Consider the following 21,581-nt stretch of genomic DNA (forward strand, 5'->3'; position numbering starts at 1 on the left):
GTATATTAATGTATAAATAGAAATATTATTATATTTATTATTATATATTATTATTATTATATAAATATAATATAAAAATGTATAGAATAGGAAGGACAGAGAAAGTGTATCCTGCAGGACAAGAATGACTACAGAAACTACATGCTGGCATCCCTATGCATAAAAGGCTATGCTCCACTTGTGTCTTTTAATTGAAGACCAGAGGTAATTTTTTTAACTGTCCTAAAGTAGGGATGTGTGTTAATACTTCTGGTGGTATGATTAATGCTACCAGTGTCGTTGCAGTTTGGAAACACAAATAGCATGGACTGAAACATGGAGTACAAGGATGCATAACGTGAGCAAGTTGTGGTGGTGCTTGCCTGGGGTTAGCTGGATGAACAGATGGCTCCTGTCATGACTAAGGAGGGGCATTGTTTAGCAGGCTTCTGTTTGTTAATGCAGATGTTTGGGTTATTGTTCAAAGAACAGTTTACACAATGAGTACCTTTATGAAAAGAGAGGAATTTTATATCCTGATGAAGCGATGATTTACATTTTCTGTTTTATTGTGTGTATTATCAAGGGCAGTTCTAAGAATATCTTCTGGAAGGGTGCTGATGTTCTGGGCACCTCAGCAACTTATTTAAAGGTGGTTTTCTCCTCAACTTTAACTTGTTACATATTTGTCTAGGAAATGGTTTAGGAGCAGTTAAAATGACACATTTTCTTAGTATCTTCCTTATTCTATGTGGGTAGCAACAGTGAAGGTTTTCTTGCTTTATTTTTCCTTGGCTGATTGAGGGATGAGTTTAACAGTTTCCTGGGCATAGACTATTTGTGCTTTCCATGCTTTAAGAAGGAAAAGCACGGAGTAGAGGGTTGGGAGAATCTGTAGTTTAGGTTTTCCAGGAGGGATCCTGTTCTGATCTGGCTAAATATTATAGAAAAGTAGTGTGTTGCTCTGCTACCTAGAACTTGTTCCTGATAGTGCTATTACTAAAGAGTAATTTTGTGTCCAATTTGCTGTCTGGAAGCCATCCCCTTGTATATAGCTGTACAAGTTTCTCCATACCTTTTCACATCTTTGCCTTGTGACAGGTAAATTTTGAGTCATAAGAAATATTGGTGTATGAGGGATTGGACAAAGTGCAGGTAGTGTAATAGCAAATTACAGTAGAGATACTTTCATTACCTGATTAGGAACCTTAGCTCCTTAGTGTCACTTGGAAATTAAGTTGACTTTATAATGATTTACTGCTGCTTAGTAAGAAAGCTTTGATCTCTTGACTTTTAAAGGGTGATAGACATTGCCTGTACTCTTTCCATCCTCTGAATTAATTTTCTTCCCTCATCGTGGTGGGACTGAAGGCAAAGGTGACCTGAGCTTGTAATGCCTGAGTAAGGAGGACTCAGTTACTTAAGTGTATTGGAGTTTCTCTTGAGAAGCTGAAGTTCTCTGTTGCCTTTGGACTTTCTTACTTAACTGTATTCAGCTTCAGAAATTCATTCAGCACTGGATTTCTCTGTACTGATGGATTTGCAGATGTTTTGTCTCCTAGGAAGCATCAGTGTACCACTGAGCAAGGTGCTGGGTAAGCATGTGAACACCTGCATGTAAGGGCTTGTGGAAAACTAACTGAAAATGATAAACCAGCTTGTTTTAATTTGTGTGAGTTCAGACTGTCATATTTTTGGTAGTCATTAAAGATTCTCTGAATAAAAGTGGGAATTTGTGAATGTTCATAGGAAGTTTTCTAAATTAAGGATAGTGTGGAAAGCTTGCTTAAAACTAAAATACAGCAAGAAATGGAAGTGCAGAGCATGGAGGCGGGTAGGTTAGTGGTGTGGCTTTTTGTGTAAGATGTTCTAAACATCTCGAGCTGCTTGACTTTCTGTGGGTAGAGAAGCACTGTTAAAAGTGAATTCCAATGTTTGTGGGAGCATAAAGACAGACTGATTTTGGATAAGTTAATAAAAAATGGATAATTATCTTGATCCCACTTCTAAGTAGTATGTAGTGCTATTCAAAAGTTAAGTGGATGGCAAGATGGCACTAACACTTCCAGAAGTCTCGGAGTGTGAGAATGTAGAAAGAAGAAATGTTTCTTCTTTCCTCAGGCTGTCTGGCATAATTCAGACTAGGAGAGGGTTTCTCTAATGGGCGACTTTTGTGTTCTTGAAACTTTGCAGCAAACTATTTCAAAACATAGTACTGTGTGTTACAGGCTAGATTTAGCTTGGCCCTTGACATGTGCATAAATATGGCTGTCACTGTTGTTTATTATACTGTAGCAGCAGTGATTCATCTGTAGAAACACTTCTTCTACCTGTCTTCATTGTTTGAAAAACTTTGTTTGTTTTACATTTTAGGCTATTTTAATAAAAAGGTAAACTATGTTCCATTTTCAGCTGAAACATTTTAAAAGCTGAAGCATTTTAGAAGCTTTGAAAAAAATGTAAAAATGCTATTGCTTTTTATATTTTAGGTTACAAACACAGCTGTACTGCAGCATAAAATATTTGTTTTTGTGAAAACCAACTAGTACCTGTTTTGACATATCCAGCATACAAAACTTAAACACTCGTCTGTTTAACCAGAGCATTTCTGTACTTTTAAGGCCAGTGAGAAATGAAACATGTATGTTGAGGAAATTTCCAGTCTCTCTACGGAGCTTTGTGCCACTTCTGTGACATTTGTGCTCTGGAGCAATATGCTGTGTACTGAAGCCCTACTTCCTGGGAAGAGGCTGGGCATGTCTGCCAGTGGGAAGTAGGGAGTAAGTTTTTTGTTCTCGTTTGCTTCTCTGCATGACCTTTGCTTTATTAAACTGCCTTTATCTTAACCCATTATTTTTTTTCATGATATTTTCTGTCTCTTGTCCTGCTGAGAAGAGAAATGATAGAACAGATCAGGGAGTACGAAGTGTCCAGCCAAGGTCAGCCCACAACAAGATGGGGAATAAGCTTCCCTATTGCCTTGTGAGACTAAAGGAGTACAGGTGGAGTATGGTGCTAGGGGCTTGAATGCTGTTAATACTTCTGAGATGCCCAAAATAATGGCATGAACAATTTTCCAAATGTATCCTCAGTGAAGACTGGATATTGTACTTGAAGTTAGAATGTTCTATATGTTTTGTTTTCTTGGAAATACAGTTCCTGGATGTCTCATAGTAATACAAGAATCTACTCTGATATCAGTGGCTTGTTCTGAATGTATAATAGTACTGTAATAGGATTTTTTTCTAGTGCATTTAGTAAAAATCACCAATAAAGTGATTTGAGCCCCTCACTTGTTGCATGTGTTAATGTTGATGCAAAAGAGTTGGACTTCTGGTTTATTAGTCCTGGAGGAACAAGTGTGCTGAGATAACTTCAAGGACATTAGAAATGATCTCCAAATTTTTGCAGATGATAGAGTTGCTTTGTAAATGTTGCTCTAGGTAATATTCTTCTATTCCAGGCCTGGTAGTGCATCCTGGTGCAAATCTGACTTGCATCTGAATTAGGACCCCAAGTGCAGTCTCCGTTTGTGGCTTGATTGGCAGGTTGGACAGTGCAACAATCAGGAAGAACAAAATTCAACTTGTAGTTTTTAAAATGGATCTTGAATTCAGAAGTCTTCTTCAGTTTTCTTATCAAAGCAGACTTTGGTGGATTGATCTCTTAAAGAGGTCCCAAAAGTTGCATTACAATATCCAGAAAATAGTTCAGAGTATTTTCCATATTTTTCCATACAGGCAAAAATTAAGTTCTGATAGATAATGAACAAAAAGTCTTCAGTATTTATTTTAAATTGTACAGGGTCTTAAAACTCAAGTAGGCAGGTAAGAATCAATTTCTGCTCTCATAAGGCAGAAGCACTTTGCATGGGGAATTTAGCCCTGAAGACTGTAACAAGGTTTCTAGTGGAATTATGAGTCCTTTATTAAACAGACTACTGTTTATCTGTGGTCCCAGACTGTCTTATCAGTGTTTGCATGATGCTTGCTGGTGACAAAACTGTAAGCACAATCTTTAATCTTCCTTTTAGTTCGTGTGTGTCGCATTAAATTAAGCCAAGTGCATTGCTTTATTGGCTTGTGTGTAGAATTACTGTAGAAGTCAGTTGTGATTTAGAGGTGTTCATGCTTTTTGAATGTGTGGGCAGGTTCTCACTGGTGAAACAAGAGTTGCTGGTATCACTAACCAATTAGTATTGACCCTTGAAACCTGAGTAGTGTTCTCTGTGATCTGTGGAAATGTGGATTGTAGTCTGCTGTGTGCAGGTGGATTTCTCTGCACTTAGTGGTATAGCCCGGCATTCATCTTGCACCAAAATGTTTTACCATGTTCTTAGGTAAAAATGCTTCATTTTCTGTTCAGTTTATTCTTAGTAGAGTTCAGGCACTGGCCATTTGTTTTATTGTGTTTGTGTTATGTTTGAAATACTCTTCTGTTGTCATGTGAGCAGATTGCTTGCCTGACTGCAGAACAGCATTTCGAAATTCTTCAAAGAAGGGATGTATTATTATAATCTGAATGGTACAAGTCTAATCATGTGTTAAACTAATCCTCTAACTCTTTTTAGTTTTAGGTAGATAGTGTTTTTAAGTGAAGCATACGTTTTTAAATAAACAAAAAACTTGTTTCCTGTAGAGCAGCTGTTGATGATACTGAATCTGCCACAATGAAAAAGGCTTAGGTACAGCTATAGAATTATTCTTTTAGCCATTAAAATTACTAAAAGCACCTGTTATTGTATGCCTGGTGTTGTGTATAGTGATTATACCAGTGTATTTGAAGCTGCTGCATCTTTGGTCTTGGTTTATTCCCAGGGCAAGAACCCCTGGACAGTTAATTTTTTGAATTTGGCCCGGATGAAATGCCTGGATAAAAAAAAATACAGATGGGGAAGTTCTAGTGCCCATTCACCTGCTGCATGCTGAGCTCTCTGGTATTCTGAAATTGTTCTGGTGGTTTGTGGCACAATGAATTTCATACATCAGCAGTAGCAACACAGCACATGAATTAAACTGGGTCCTGTTTTTCTCTTTTTAGATCTCCCTGACTGCTAGTGGTCTGTAGAAAAAGGTAGAAGAGAATAAATTATCTTAAGTGGACCTAAGTAGAGTTTAAGATGTGTTATAACTGCATTCCACATAGTTTCTGTGGGTTGTGAAGATAATTATATTTCTCTCAAGACTAAATATTAATTTCTTCTGCCAGCCCCCTGCTTGTCACTAAAATAAACACTGCTTTAGTTGTGGTGGCATTTAGAGTCAAAAATTTGCTTAAAAACTGAAGCTAGCACAATGACTTTTAGACAGCTAACTAGCTAATGTGACTTGTTTGATTCCCCCCCCCCCAGTCATCGTCATATCAGTGCTGTGCATTTAAGTGGAGGCTATTCTGTCTTTGCACAAGAACTAAATGTGGTACTAAACTTATTTTATTAGACAGTAGAATTTTGAGGTTAACTGTGCTGGTCAGCTGTTTTTATTGAGTTGTACTTGCCAGCAGGGTTACTGCAAAGCAAGTATATATTACTATAGTGATGGCCTCCACTCATGCTGAAACAATATCATGCCTTCAGAGCTAGTACTGTTTCTAAACAGTCTTTGTTTAAGGTATTTGTTACTGAAAAACAGCCAGGAATCTGTTCCCCTTTTTGTAGGGATTTAATGAGTAGAGAACTCATGGAAAGACCTTTTCTGTTTGCATGCTTTAGGAAAAGCCTCCAGGGTACTGGATTTTGAAGCAGAAGTGCACTTCCTTCTATTAAATGTGACACGTGGTCTGGTTTTCAGGTTAAACTGAGTGTAAGCAGTTGTGGCAGTGCTTGCTCTGTATTAAGACTGAGCTACTGTAGGAGACTTTGCTAGTGGAAATAGTGTTTGATTTGGTAATTAACATCAATTACATTAGTTGTTGCAGTCTTTTAGTACTTAGGTATGGCAGTAGGACTGCTGATAACTGGGGCAGTTTGGAAGTTTGGAATAAAGTACTTAGTTTAGAAGTTCTAAAAAAATCCTTACATGGTTAGGAGGGGATCCTAATGAAGTAGAAAGTAATGGGATTGTTGTGCTTCAGTGGACAGGAGTTGATAGTGCATTTTCATGTCCTTTTGTCTTAGTAGTGGTCTATCTGTGTAAGGGTAGGAGCTGAATTGAAGCCCTTGAAAATGAGCTTGTTGCTGATGCAGCTTTGGAGGAAGTGCAGGTAGCTCAGCCAGGCTGGGTTTGTCAGCCTGATCATCTTGCTCCTGAAATGGAGTTTATACACAAGGGTAGATGACACTACTTGCCTGCTCAGGCACTGGTAACCACTGAGTATTGCACTTAGCCCCCTACCTTTTTATTAGGTGTTGGTGTAGGATGCAACACTCAGGATGTGCATGACTAGACAGTAATGATGTAAGAATGATCTGAAATGTCTGTGCTAATTTAGATTTTTCCCTTGTGTAAAACACTTCTCAACATGAGTGGCTGGTTGTCTAGCTGACAGCTGTCTGCTTTTTTTTCTTTCCCTTACGAGACCTTTACTTTAACTTGAATGAACTGTTTTTCTGAGGAGTTTTGTTTTCTTATTGCAGCAGACCCAAATCATGGTGGCCCCCATAAAGCAAGTTCTAATGGTACTTGACCTGCAGGGAAGTTAGTGGGCTGTGCTTGTATGTCCTGTCTCTTTTAAACTTATATGAAACAATTTTCCTCTAAATCATATGATTTGAGGAAAGAGGGCTCAGGGATTCTGAGATGTGATCAGCTCCACCTGTAACAAACAAGGGGAGATGGTATTTTCCAAACAGTGGTGCCTTTAGTTACTTCTGGTGGGAGCCCATACTAAAAATAAAGAAATAAGGAATATGGGGAAGTGGTGAGGTGCTTGCGATGACTACTATCCCACTGATAAATCTTCTTCAGCTGGAAGCTGCTAGAATTGTTTTCAGTCAAAGTTGAAATTGATTAATTCTAATACATTTGAATACTCTCAATCAATTTCATTGTCTGTGTGGATAATTTCAGAGAACAGATGCATCTTCTACAGCTTCACTGTGGCTTTTTTGGGAAATTTTTCAGGGTTTGATGTTTCAGTGGCTAAGCACAAGAATGTACCTTACACCCATTTCCTCTTTTGACAATAAATGAATTTGTATATATAAAATACCTTTGGTATTATGGAGGAACTGTAGCAGAGTGCAGGGAAAGACGGAAACAAAATAGGCACTTGGACTGTGGACAGTGGTTGTTCCAGAGCTGAGTGACAGATATAATGTGGTAATTCTTGACTTTTTTTTTTTGTCTTGGTCTGGCAAGCTTTAAGCAATAATGTCTTGCAATATTCAAGTTGTTGCACTTTTTGCTATGCAAGAGCAAGTCCTACTTCTTTCATGCTCCTCTGTTATGCCCTGAGCTCAGGGACTGTCTCAGGTATTTAAGCACCACATATGCTTTTCTTGGCTGCTAGAAGTGTACAGCCATAAACAGAGCAGTGAAACTCTTTCTGGCTGGACCTTCCTCTGTAAGAACTGTAGTCTCAAGGATTCATCTGACAGGGCAAGGCCCTTCAATTGAATTTGGGCCTGCATTTGGTCAGGCTCCCTATTATTATAAAACCAGGGTATCTAGGACCTAATTTTCAGTCAACCAATAATCATTTCATAGGCATATGAGTAATTTCTTCTTATAAGCCCTCATGATATATTTTTTGGCAACTTGTAAACAGTTGATTTTTGTCTCTTTAGCAAGTTTGAGGAAAGTACACCATCTTCTCTATGTGCAAGGGAGGTAGATAACCTTTCACTGTCATATGCACGCAACTGCTGAAAACCTTGTTTGTGACACTTAGGTTTAGAACAACCTCCTCAGTATTCTACATGGCAGCACCTTGTTGATGAGATGTGCCTATAAATGTGCATTCTCTGTACTCAGTGTAATAGCTGAATGTTGTTTGTTCTCTTAGTGACTCTTGAAATATGTGGAGCTTGCTGCTGTGCCTCCTTCTGCAGTGGTGACTGCCTGGAGCTGGCTTGTCATTGTACCTCTGTACATGAGAGCTTGAGCAGAACCTGAGATGCTGATGTCAGTCTTGCTATTAAGTGTCGTGTGCCTGGCAGGACCTCAGCATGCAAACACCATCCCACTAAAGACACTGTTTGAGCTCTTCAGTCAAGCACATCAGCTTGGGTTTTCTGGGGTTTTTCTTTTCCTTCTCTTTTACTGGGTGTCTGACCTTTTGTACATGTTGATGGACACAAAGCCTGTTGGTGAGAGAAGGGTTCAAGTCTGTAACGTTCACTTTAATTACCCAGCCCTTTTGCTGTGGTTCAGGTGTCTGTGCCTGGCTTTCTTAGTAATTGTTCCTGCAAACTGATGTGTGTTAAAAGCACTGACATCAAGTGATACTCATTCTTCAGCTCTTGGAGAGTATTTCAAGTATGTGAACTGTGGTGTGAGTAGGTATGTGTGAATGCTGTCTAGGAAAGGACAGTTTGTTGTACTTGTGACCCCTGGAAGTGGGACCCCATGTATCTCAAGGAGGTCCTGGTTTTTTTAATCCTGATTATCCTGAAGAGCAAGTTCGTCTCAGAGTTGCCATTCTGAAGGACGGGTGGAAGTGCTTTAGATGGCTGACTGGAACAGTGCAGACTGTGTTCAGCTGCATATTGCCAGCACACACACACATTTCAAGAGAGTAACTGCTCTGCCTGTATTACTGACAGCCTTTGCCTCTTCAACCATTAGTCAGTAAAGTAAAACCTGACTTTATGAAATGTTTTTGGGAAACAGGGGGAAAGGCAACAATGGGAGTGGATGTGCAAAAGTTACCTATGAATAAATAGGGCAACTGTACTGAACTGCTACTGAGTTTCTCAGTGCACCGTTTGCTACTTTTGAGTTGACTGTTACAGAAATTACTAAGTAATCCTTGGTACTTGAGTAATATGGTAATGAGTTAAAGTATGTGAATGACACTAATATTTTGCAAATTATACAGCAATTGCTTTCAAAAAAATCTCTGCACTGCCTTAGGAGCAGTGGGGCCAGAGCCAGCTGTAGTCAGGTGTGTCCAAATTCACTTGTCTAGCAGGGTTTGGTATTGTTCCTCCTGTCTTGCACAGTGGTGTAACTTGAAACATGACTTATGTGAATTAACTTGCAGGTGTGGAGGAGACATCTCTTCTAATGTTTGCACACCTGTTCAACATTTGAACTTGTGTAGTTAAGTGAGATTTGCATAGGTAACAGCTGTTGCTTTAGGAGAAACCAGTTTGTTGTTTGTTTTCCCCCTTGTGCTTCCCTCCTCTCCCTGCCTCAACCTGTTCTGTGAGCTGCAGGCCTTCTATTCTGAGTTAACATGGCTCTGACTGGGGCTGGTCAGAGAGCTAACCTGCCAGTTTTCTATTTTTAGTGACGAAAACTGTGCTATGAGTGAGATGACTGAAGTTTCTACCTGTTCAGCTATAGATTTTAACTTTCCTGAGCTTTGGCTATCCTGAAGTTGTAACATATCTCTATGTTGTGAAGGAGCACAAGAGGTTTTTTGTTATTTAAAAATAAGCATTGTATTTATCATTTAAAGAACTGCTCTTCAGAGCTAAGTCAGTTGCATGCTCCTGCCTGGCTTAGACTGCTAGTTGGGTTTCTGTAAGAAGTTTTCTTTTGGAATAATAACATGTATCTGCTCTTTATTCATACTATTGGTTGCTGTTCTGACCTGTATGGTAACAGCTGACTGTGCCTGCTTCTAACTAGAGCTGTACCCATTTTCTGTGGGCATCTGTCAAGTTACTTAAGCAACAAAATACATGGAGTGACTTACTATGTACAAACCTCTTTCAAAAGAGCCTTATTGTGTTGGCATTAACATAATTGTTAGAGTAAGAATCATGTTTGAGCCAGCTAGCTGTGAAGTTGGTAGGTGGTAGAATGGTGTTAATAAATGTTTCAGCTTGGTTGCAGTCAAATTCTTGTGTTCTTATAATCATAGCAATGTGATACCTAGAGGAATACTATTCTCATATAAAATCTGCTGTTGCTTGATGTCTAATTAGTGCTGCTTGGAGATATTGCTTCTGGGTCTGAACTGTGAACTTGATTAATCCATCTTTTTAAGTCACAGCATAATTCTGAGATGTGTGTTTAATTATGTTCTGTATTAAAGGAAGGTTATTACACACGAGACCAAGCAAATGTGGCTTAAAACAAAAGAAATACTTAGAGCTGGAAGGATTTAACAGCATTTGAAGGAGTAACTTTATTTATATAAAGACTAGACTTGCTTTAAACCTGGATATATGATTTCACTCATTTGGCTTGGTAGATATGAGCCATGATTAAATACAACCATTTGAAATTTCTGTAAAATATTATGTTGAGTATTTAAATACTTAATTCTGGCGAGCAGTAGTAGCAATAGAAATGGATTTTGTAGTTACTTGAAGAGGAAACAAGGCCAGTTCCTAAGACAAGATTTATCTTAATTTTTTTAATTGTTTTTTTTTTTTTTTTTTATTGCCCCACTAATTTTCCTTTAGTGTTCAAAATAGAGCCTTTTAAAACAGGATGTGCCTTGTTATTTCCAGTTACTGTTTGATTTTGAAAGATGCAGCAGTGTCTGGTTAGATGGCTTGGAGTTTCGGACTGGGCAGATAAGAAGGAAATGAAGGGGGTTAAAGGAATAAGCTGGAAAATAGACTTAATGGATAGGTGATCTTGGCACTGCTAGGAAACATCAGTAAAACAGGAGTTGGGAAACAATTTTTCTTTTTTCTTGAGAGCCAAGTATCTTAGTGTTCTCAGTTCCTTGGAAATACAAGACTTATTAAAAAAACAAAGCAAAACAACCCAAACTGGAACAAAGCATAAACAAAAAAACACTCAAAATGAAACCCAAACCACAGCACCCAAATAAAATGATGTCTCAAAATGTCTGGTTTTGCTTGTTGTGCCTTTGCAAGGCATACTGAGTTGCAGGTGCTCAATTGTCAAAACTCCAGCTCATGCTGATGGCCAGTAGTTCAGAAGGTGAAGGTTCTAATGGTGAAATTATTGTGTCAACTTTGACACTTTTTTCCGGCAGTTGTACTCATGCCCATTATGGATTTGATGTGTGTTGCCTTCTGATATAAGGTAAGGCGACCTGGTTTCGAGGAGCAGCACGGCGACCCAAACTCTCCAGGGTCGCTCGGGCCAGAGAGCACGCAGATACCAACGTGGTAGACAGTCAAAGGCTTTTGTCTCCTCTCGTGGGGTTTTATAGTTTAAGGGGCTTCTCTACGTCAGAGGGGGTCTGCAGTACTATCTATGGTTAGTAAGGAGTGGAAAGTTACTAGCACTACTATCGTTAGGGGGGCTACATTCCTAGTTACATTGCTAGAGTGATCTCTTATCTCAGGGGACTAGGGGAAAAGGAATCCTGCCGCTTTCCGTCACATTGCGTGATCTTCCGATCGCCTGTCCCTATCTACTACAGATGTGAAGATGACAAGAAATTACATAGGTGATTAAGGCTTGCTAGTCCAGTATGTTTTTGTTTTAAGGAGGAAGAAAAGTAGTTATAATTCAGTTACATATATATGTTAGTTACAGTATTTAGATGTATATATATAATAGGAAAAATGCTAAGAGCCATTAACCTGAAAAAGTGTATATTGTTCTGGAGTATTATTCATAGCTGAGTGTAAGTTATTCTGAGGTAGGAAATGAGACATTTTAAAAATGCCTTGGAAAATTTCTAATTTCTCTCATTCATCTCTGCCTCCCCCAACATTTAAATTGAGATAAGCGCTTGGAACTGAAATGAAAGCTTGTCTGTTCACAGTGATGAAGTTTGGATGGTGTTAAATTGTCTGATAGTTCATCCAATAACAAAGGTACCAGTGATAGAAGTGGGCCTGACAAGCCTTCTGGGTCTGTGTGATACCTTTTTTGTTTGGTACAGCTCCTTATCATAACCAAAGCAACTACTTCCTCCATATTCTAAATATGTCTTTACTTTATCTTTGAACTGCTTTCTAGCACTGGCTTTTGGGCTTTTTTGGTCATGATCCCCACCTGATATTCTAATGAAGTACTAAGATGAAAATCTTCTACCCTGCAGCACAGCCAAGTACAGCGTGGTGACATTTCTACCTCGATTCCTGTATGAGCAGATAAGAAAAGCTGCAAATGCATTCTTCCTCTTCATTGCCTTACTGCAGGTATTGTTTTATTACTTCCCCTTTTGTGTAAAATGAAATGGTAATGTAGTAAAAGTTATTTCTGTTGTTATGCTTAACTGCAAAGCAATTCTTAAATTTACTTTAATAGTAATATTAATGGGATATGTAGTTGCTAATTGAAATTGGAAGACAGCTTGGAGACTTCTTTCCATGTAGTTTGTAAAGTCGAACCTTTTTTATTCTTAGTAAGTAAAAATAAATGGTGTCATAAAACATGGGGCTATTGGCCATTGTGAGAAAAGAATGTATGACTTTTTTGTGGAACTTCTGCTTAGTTAGTTCAGATTATCACTGCTTCCATGTGAAACAGTATAATTTTCTTGTAAAGAGAAGAGAAATACAATGAAAGGCACGTACCAAACCAGTATCTTCCAACTCTGTTACTGTTTCTTCAGACCTACTTGACTGTAGGCTAGTTTGCCCACTGAAATGGGATATCTGTGAGGCACAGATCACACAGTAAATCAGAGAGCTTTGTGTTCTGTCTTCTGAGAGCTTTGCATAAAATTCTAAATGTATCAGAAATTAATTTTAAATACAAATACAAAAGGGGTCTCTTTTCCCTCTGTTCACAGCAAATTCCAGATGTCTCTCCAACAGGAAGATATACCACCTTGGTGCCATTGCTATTTATTTTAACAGTTGCTGGCATCAAAGAAATCATAGAAGACTATGTGAGTATGATTGATGAGGACGGGGATGAGTATGATGGGGAAGGCTGTGCTAAAAACCAAATGTCTCAAAAGCTATAAAATGCCACAAAGCCATGCATCTCTGAAGTCTCTTGAGTCATTGCTCAACAGCAGCAAAATATTGTTTTGACTTTCAAAGTGCTTGACTTGAATTTTTTTGATAAATACTGAAAATACACTGAAATCAATAAGTATTTTCATTATAGTTGGTGAACAAGAAAACAGAAATTAGGACGTTTGTTTTTCCCTCTTCAAGCTAGCTTATTAATGCTTTTATTAGAAAGACAGTGTAGAATCCTGACAAATATGTGACCTTTTCAGATGGTCTTGAAAATGGGACTTGGGGGGAGGCAAGCAGCTTAAGAACAGGGAATACTGTTTTGGGGAAAATCTGCTCTAACTTGCTTGTATACTTTACATCAGAACAAGATCTTTCTGCTTTGCAAAGTACTGATGAGTACTTGACTGATTTGGATATCAGTCTAAACAACAGCATGTGGAATTTATGCACGTGGATATTTATCTAAATATCGTGATCCTTATTGTTCCTTTTGTTCTTCTTCAAAAAAACCCACCTTTGGAGACTTTTTTTTTTTTACCACTGATAAAGGTTTCAGCCTGACTTCCAACATGGTGACTTTCACTTTGAAGTTTATAATTATACTCTTTATACTTTTTTACAAACGATTTGAATTTAGATGATCTGTGACTTTTTAAAAAAACAGAAAAAAAAACCCTGTAAAGGCAAAAAGAACCCAGTGTATCATCTTGCAGTTTGTTGTATTTTTAGCTCTAATCGTTCTCAAATTTGTGATGAAGTGTAATGAGGTGTAATGAAATGTGTTGTTTCCTTACAGAAAAGGCATAAGGCAGACAGTGCAGTGAATAAAAAGAAAACAGTAGGTAAGACTAAACAGTCTTGAAGTATTTAAAATGCAAATAGTGAATGCTTACGTTTGAGCAATTCTGTTGCTTTAATGGTCATGGTGGTGAGGAATGCATATCTTGTGCACTAGGTACTTACCACTAATTTAGGATTTTACTTGGCTAAAGATTTCAGACTGATGATTGATGGCCTGACACTTAAGGGTGAGGCATTGGGAGGATTACTGGAATTTATAAGTTCATGTAATTTCAAGGTTGTCCAAAGTTACATAGTTCTCAGCTCCTCCAAGAAAACTGAGCAATTTTTTTCCTTACCAAACTCCATCCTGATTATTTTGACACCAAAACATCCTGAACTAAAAAAGCCAACAACCCCCTGAAATGTTAAAAGCTGCTGTCAGAAGAATTTAAAGTCATTTTTGGAAATGCTGCTGCCCTTTAAATATAGTAAGTCTGGGGATTTTTTAGTTTTGCTTTCCTGAAGTGTCACCAAAAGAGAAATTAACACTGATATCCACTGAATGCCTACATGTATCCCTGAGGTATGGACAGTACTTGTCACTGTATGCCTGAAGACATCACTGTCATTTTCTTCCTCTCCCTTAACTGAAAACCTGTGCAGAAAATAGGAAGAACTTGTCAAAGGCCACCCTGTGATTGTCCTGTGCTGTGGTCGAGGCAACTCCACGTTCCCATGTTGGACAGCTCCACTTCTCCTTCTCTGTGCAAATGTGCAGGTGAAATGGGAACACAGGGACTTGAGCTCCAAGAAGAGCCCCTTCCTCCCAAGCACAAGTACCTGAAGTGTCAAAAAGTTAGAGGAACACTTAAAGGAGCATGGGGAAGTGAGCAACCTGCTAGCTCCATGCTTCAGATAGTCCTGCAAACGTTATGCCTGTTTTTTCCACTGAATTTTGGTCTTGAAAATTTGGGTTGATCATTAAGATTGTTTATTAATACAGATCAAAAGAAATTGCTTTATCAGTTCTCCTAGGTAATGTTTGTACAAGATCTGAGAAGATATTTTGAGTGCAAGAACACTGTATTAGTCATAAGCAATTGGCAATTAAGTGGCTGTAGCACAACAGGCCTTGTTATGGGTAATATGAAACATGGTCCTTTCAGAGGTCGTAGAGGCAGTTACAATTCATTTGTAGGTAGAGAATGTGTGCCAACAAACACTTCAAGGGACATTTGTCACAGTAATTGTGGAGAGACATCCTTAACGAACACAGCGTGTTCTAATGGGGCTAAGTGGAACTTAGCACTTCAAAAATTGAGTTCAGATTTTATTTTTTAACTTTGAATACTCTAAATTTTCAGTCTGATACTTAAAACTGTATCCTCCTACTTCTTAAGAGGAAGGCTAAAGAGGCTTATTCTTGAGACACGTATTACCAGAGTGAAAAGATAACTTGGGTTCAGAGTGGGATTAAGATGAAATAAATTTAGGTTCTCTGTGTGGCTTTAGGTTGCTCTTGTAGCTGAGTGGTGTCTAATCAATGCATTCAGTGTGGAGAGTATTTGAGCTCACTGAGAAGCAGATGCCTGCTGTCTGCTTGGCTGTGTCCTGAACTCCACTGCCTGCAATGGCTGGTTGCTTACTGCAGCAGCAGTCATGTAGGCTTTGCATTTATCTTGTTTAGGTTTTTAGAGCAGTTGTGTATCTTCAAAGTGCTTTTCCTGTTTTAAATTTACCATAGAAAACATCAGTTTGCTTTGCAGAGTGGCTTTGGGATGTAGGAATTAAATTCCCTTTGGAACAAACTAAAATTGAAGTTGTGTCCCAGGTGAGCACTGAACATTTGCATTAGGAGGTGGAGTGTGTTTAGGCTCTGAGCCAGTGTTTTTTGTCTTGGATGGCTTCACGTGATGTCTGTGGTGATGACATTAAATCCAGAGACCAGACTCCATATAATTCCAAGTGAAGCCCCTTAGCAGTCTATTGCATAGATACAGAGAGCTCAGTAATAATTTTTCTGATGTATTGATCCTCCCATTTTCAAATGATAGAATAAGTAATGAGCATTTAATATTGCATGGGATGAACTCAAATATTAGAAAAGCACAGGGTTAGCAAACTCTGGAACAAGACTGATGGGAGATGCTTCCCCTTCAGCAGCCTCACTTCAAATGGCCCTGCATGGCTGGATGTGAGTGTCAGCATTAAGTCCTAGATCTAGAACTGGGTTTTGGTCTTGGAAAGCCCTAGATAGAAGGTTTATATTGAAACTCTTTTTAAGTTGAAACAGTCTTTTTAGGTACTTGTCCTTTGTTGCTTTAACCAAGTACCTTTTGACAACGAATAATTCATCAATTTTATCCTACTATAAATATTTTAGAGAAGACATGTCCTTTTCTGTCCTTTGGAGTACTCCTATAAAACTGGGTTGAGCAGAGTAGGAGGTGTGAAATTGCAACCCCAGAATTTCTAAACTGTTTTATGTCTAATGGCAGCTTTCTCTTTAGACTGTGGGATTAGGAGTTTAAAAGGAAATAGTTCAGTAATAGAAAATAGTTTCAGTAATTTGCTTGGGTATTTAATTTTAATCACTAAATTGATTTCAGTAAGCATTGCAAGTGAAATTGTTCTCTGAAGTAAATTGCCTTCCAGATCAGGTCTGTAGCACTTGATGCTGCAAAATACCTTTGTGTGTGAGCATACAACAATGTCAACAAAATGTTTACTGAAATGTCTCCAAAACTTTCTGGTGGAGTAGGGAGCTGTCTGAACTATGGCATAGGAGATGCTGAGTGTTGCAACTCCTCTCTGAAGGTTTGAGTTTTGAGTCAAGGCTGCAAGTATTTGACTTTCCCCTTGAAAAACTGCCTTCAAGCTTCTGAGTTCTGAACTAAGCAGAGCTCAGTTCAACAGCAGTGTATATGAGGGATGGAAGGGGTGCACCAAAACTGTTATTCCCCTAAACTGCTGTTATTCAACCAAACTGTACTTGTTTGGTTGAAAGCCCAGCTTTTTTTGACACATCACTGGCACTACTTCTGTTGCTGCCCACCCATTTTTTTTGTTAAATAGTTTAGTTCATTGCAGTCCATTCACTGCAATAGTAAATATCAGGGTTCAGTGCTTCAGTGTGTGTGGCCTGAGAACAGGAGTCAAGAGACTTCTTCTGCTTCATCTATTCTGACAAGTCTTGCATTCCTGTTTGTGGAGTGGCATATCCTCGGTAGGATGGTCAAGGCTGTACTCAGCAGAATTTTTTTCTGAGAGTGTGGTATTATTTTCAGATGAGCCACATGTATGAAATGCATAGAGCTGAGAAGATTGTTCATATTCAAAAGTAGGGGACTGACCTCTTAACTCTGATATGTTGCACACTGCACTTTTTAAACACCTTTGAAAACTGGCTACAGCTGCTTTCAGTGAAGGTGAACTTGCTGTGCTTGGACCTGGACTGAAATGGGTTATTCAGCAGCAACTGGGCATATTTGACCTTACTGTTTTGGCTGGAGTAGTCTTAGGTATGTGTAGAATCACCTAGAGGAGGTGCTTAGATGGAAAGGCGTGCTGCAGGGTAAATGACTAATGTGTGTGGTAAGATGGCAGCGTAGAATTGGAGCCCTACAGAAACTGAGGTCTGTTTTAGTACCTTGTTTTCTTTATCTTGTTTCAATGTGAACTTCAGAAGTAAGGATTCCCTGTCTGCCAAAGCTGATTGTTGCTTTTCAGTAGGGCTTGGAGCCTGCTTGGCAGTTAAGACTCAGATTTATATGGGCCATGGGTAATGGTAGTAAAGTTGGATGTGCCAGAGTCAAAACATTCTTAATAAAATGCAAGGAAAAAGATAAGAAGTGAAAATTCTGTGGTAAATCATACAGAGAGTAAAGGTGCTTCTTAATACTGATTGACAGTGGGCAGTGATTTCTTTTGTTTTAAGCAAGGTAATTTCCCAAACAAGAAACAATGCTGCCCATCTGCATGTTAGTATGAAGTGATGCCATGAAGAAATCAGGCCACCAACTGTTGTTGTCTGGCAGGAGATAAAAATTGTGAAAATATGAAGGGCAGATTCTTCCTCTTTCTTGGATTCACATGCCCACAGCTGTGCACAAAAGAAGTTCCAGCTTCTGAAAAATACATTTCTGATTTTTGTGTTGGTTCCTATTGTGTTTGCTACTGCTGATACAGTTGTTTTGAAATTTGTCTGAATTATGGCTATTTTTTCTGTAATCTAACTTTCAGCTTTCTTTCCAGTTCTAAGAAATGGGATGTGGCAGAACATTATGTGGAAAGAGGTAAATAAAACCTGAGGATGGGAGGGAGGGAAAACAAGAGTTCAAGAATTACTCTTGCCAGAATTCATTAGGAGGCTTAGAATTAATGTATTCTACATGAGAATTCTCTGTCACTTGGGGTGAGGGGGGATGGGAGGGATCCTTTTTGTTCCAGTAGTCAAAATTGCCCTGAGCAAGGCACCTGACTACCCATTTTTAAATCCTGGTACTGTGTTACAGTCAAATGCTAATGGACTGTTGTGTTTTTCCTTGTGCAGTTAATAGGTAAACTGTAAACAGTATTTTGGTTTGAGTCTGCCTAGAAGAGTAATTTTCACTGCAATGCTGTACCTCCCCTGCAAGTCTAATAGAGGCTCCCTTTGCTGCCTGTGCTAAAAAGTCCCTGGGCTTTGAGACTAATTAGTAAGCTGCTTGCTCAAGTAAGAAACACCAGCCCTGCTGCTACCTGAGGCACTTGGGACCCATGTTCTATGAGGCCCTTGGCCAGGGTCTGGTGAGCTTTATTTCTAAGACCTGGAAGTTGCTGAAAAGCCTTAGGATGTATTGATCTAATTGTGGCTCTTACTGCCTTTTAAAGGATAAAATTAGCCCTCTTATCTAGTAATTGAGGAAAAAGTACAACCTTTTAAAACCTCTGAGGAATGAGATCAGTCTCAAGACACCTAAAAGCTATCCTGCTGAAGTGTTAGGCTACAGTAGAAGCTCAAGATTGCCAGGGATTCAGATGGCTAATGTGGTTCCTGTTTATGCTGTTCCAAGTCCTATTTTTGTACAAAGGACAGTGAATTGAAAGTTTAAGGTCAAGCCTGGAATCTGGGTTTTTTATACCCTTAGGCATTTCTTGAGTTGACTTGTGTCTGTAACTGCATGTTGTCCAGGTTTGCATTTATGGTTAAGGAATAACAGTTCTGTATTATCCTCCTTGATCACTTTAAGGCAGACTTCTGACTTTTTCCTTTTTTTTTTGTGCTGAAAGTGGTAGGGAATTTATTTTAGTGGTATCTGAGAAAACTAATGAATCTGCTTGTTCAAACATACCATCTGTTTCCATTTTTATAAATTAATATCTTGAAAGTATTTTAAGCCCATTTCAGACTCTCAGTGCTGCATTGGCATTAAGCAACTTCATCTTTCTTGGGCAAACCTGGTTTACTGTTTTGAGAGTGCTACTTGACTCTTTTGAGAATGAAAGTCCCATGCATATGTGACTAACTCAAGGTGCTGGAAAGTCTTAGGCCTGTGTAGGAGGAGACACAGTATTCCAGAATTCAGAACTCTGCATATCTCAGTCAAGGAAGGACAAGATTCATAGAGATACTATTTGCTAGTGATTAGTACAAGCAGTGCATCTGAGGAGAATTGAGGGAAAATTATAGTGATGATTGGGTAGGCAAGTAATCCAGGTAAGGAATGGAAGAAAACTCTTGATACTTAATGAAGGGGAAGTTTAAAGATGAAGGTAAAGTTTAAATATTCTTACTAGGGGAAAAAATATGACTAAAGAAAACCCCTGAATTTGGATAATGGCAGAATTATAGAAAAAAAAGTAATTTTTATTAAATATAAGCCATAGAAGTTCACAATTTCTAATTGAGTGTATCTAATCTATCTAAGTGTACCTTTTTTCTCTATAGAATTTTATACTTTGCATTCAGAAAAGGGAAGGTTGATATTTCCAAACTTGCAGTGAAAAGTACTCTGACCTTCAGAGAAACTATCTTGAGCTGTTCTGTGCATGATGCTGCTTTTCTGACTGTGTAAAAGAAAATAACAAACTAACATTCCAGACAAGCGAACTGTTTGTTTTTCTCTTCCATGCTACTGTACTCCTGGCCACCACAGGTAGCAGTAGGCGATATTGTGAAGGTCACCAATGGGCAGCATCTTCCAGCAGACATGATCATAATATCTACCAGGTATCCTGAATGGGTGTGGAAGTGATGTGTCTGATGAACTGAGGTGCAGAGGACTTGAATCTCTGTATTTGCTATTAATAAAACCAGACATCAGATAGCACTAATTCTATTCCACATCTAAAATCAAATTTCAACAAAATTCCATGACAAAATATGGCTTTACTAGGGTTTGATTCATGTATCATTGTAGATAGGCTCTTCTAAAACAAGGTGTTTCAAGGCTTCACTTTATGAATTGCAGGTACATAATACTCTGTATTGATGAGTTTGTTGGAAGACTGAAGGTTCTTAACATGAGCTTTTTGCATTGACTGGTTCTATGGCCTTCTGAGAATCCCTCCACTTAAATAAGGAGGCTTAGGTTTTCTTCCAGTTAATTCCCCTGAGTATTCAGCATATTTTCCTGTGCTCCCCCAGGAAGATTTCTCTTTCAAATAGTATATCCTAAAGGCGAGTTCTGTTGGCATTAAACAATAAAATAGCTTTTGAACTTCATTTGTTCACTACTTCTCTTGGATACAGCACTTGTATGGCCCATCTCTAGCATGGGAGGGACAGTAACCTGTTGAGTCCTTCTTGGTTTAGTTTCAAGTATGGGACAAATTCCTGATGCCCCCCAGGACACATCTTGCCCTCCTGGCTGACAGGGTACTGTGGACTCATGTTGAACTTGCCATTGACCAGGACCCTCAGGTCCCTTTCCATGGGACTACTCTCCCTCATCCCATTCTCCAGTCTGTACACGCATCCAGGGTTGTCCTGTCCCAGGCAAAGAATCCAGCACTTGCCTTTATTAAACTTCATATGGTTGGTAGTTGCCCAGCCCTCTTGTTTATTGAGGTCTCATAGTTCCTAAAAGCATTTGAGTGGTACTTGACTGCTAGTCTGGGTTCTGGATCTGTAGAGCAACTTGAGGCTGAATCAAAACCACAGTTCGCTTAGACAGATGAGGTGTTAACAAGAGACAACAGCACAACTCCTGTCTGTTCATAAATATGCTTGTAATAGCCAGACCTTACAACACCTCCATAATTCCCTCCTGTGTGTGTGCTTTTCAGTGGTGACTGCAGATTCCTCTGGTCTCAGGGATTCAGTTCTCTTACGTGATCCAGCTTTTAAGGGAACTTGGTTTTTTCAAGCTCCTGTATTTTCTGCTCCATCCTTCTTGTCTGTGCTGTTTCTGAGAGGTTTCAATTTTTTCTAAGCTATATGCTGAAGCTCAGTCTTTTTGAATTACTGCATGATGAAGGATAGAGGTACCTCCATTCCATGGTATACAGTATTGTATTTTTCAAAACAAGCCTCAGATCTTAAATAAGTGGTTGTCAACTTAATATGCAGTTAGGCTGAACTTGGACATCAATAATTTTGTTTCAGCATTGAAGAATTTTTTACTTAAGAACTTCTCTAATGTATTATACTAAAAACCCCTTTTGACTTATTTCTTAACTGTGTGAGCCAGCTTTTTGTTCTGCATTATTCTACTAACCTGCTGTCTTTGATAACCACATAATAAATAGAAAATTTAACCCAAAGCATGTTGATGTGGGAGAAACTTTGCTTGAAATAAATAGCAATTTCTATAGCAGTTCTGCTTTATAATTGGTATTATTCCCATGATTCCTTTAAATGTCAATACTAAGTGTCCTC

The 21,581-nt window shown here is 38.7% G+C and overlaps 1 protein-coding gene across 3 annotated transcripts in view; it reads left to right on the forward strand.

Moving 5' to 3' along the window:
• Nucleotides 1-21,581, forward strand: part of ATP8A2 (ATPase phospholipid transporting 8A2) — a 308,865-nt gene that overhangs the window by 36,822 nt on the left and 250,462 nt on the right. For 2 of the 3 annotated variants that reach the window (XM_064717090.1, XM_064717096.1), the window contains exons 3-7: nt 12,064-12,163; nt 12,760-12,858; nt 13,734-13,779; nt 17,975-18,015; nt 19,858-19,931. In XM_064717090.1, the coding sequence (XP_064573160.1) occupies nt 12,064-12,163; nt 12,760-12,858; nt 13,734-13,779; nt 17,975-18,015; nt 19,858-19,931 (360 nt within the window). Of the gene's footprint in view, nt 1-12,063; nt 12,164-12,759; nt 12,859-13,733; nt 13,780-17,974; nt 18,016-19,857; nt 19,932-21,581 lie in introns of those variants that run through there. The other variant, XM_064717105.1, reaches the window with a different exon arrangement.

This window comes from Zonotrichia leucophrys, chromosome 1 (assembly GCF_028769735.1).
Source record: "Zonotrichia leucophrys gambelii isolate GWCS_2022_RI chromosome 1, RI_Zleu_2.0, whole genome shotgun sequence".
Classification (NCBI taxonomy): domain Eukaryota; kingdom Metazoa; phylum Chordata; class Aves; order Passeriformes; family Passerellidae; genus Zonotrichia; species Zonotrichia leucophrys.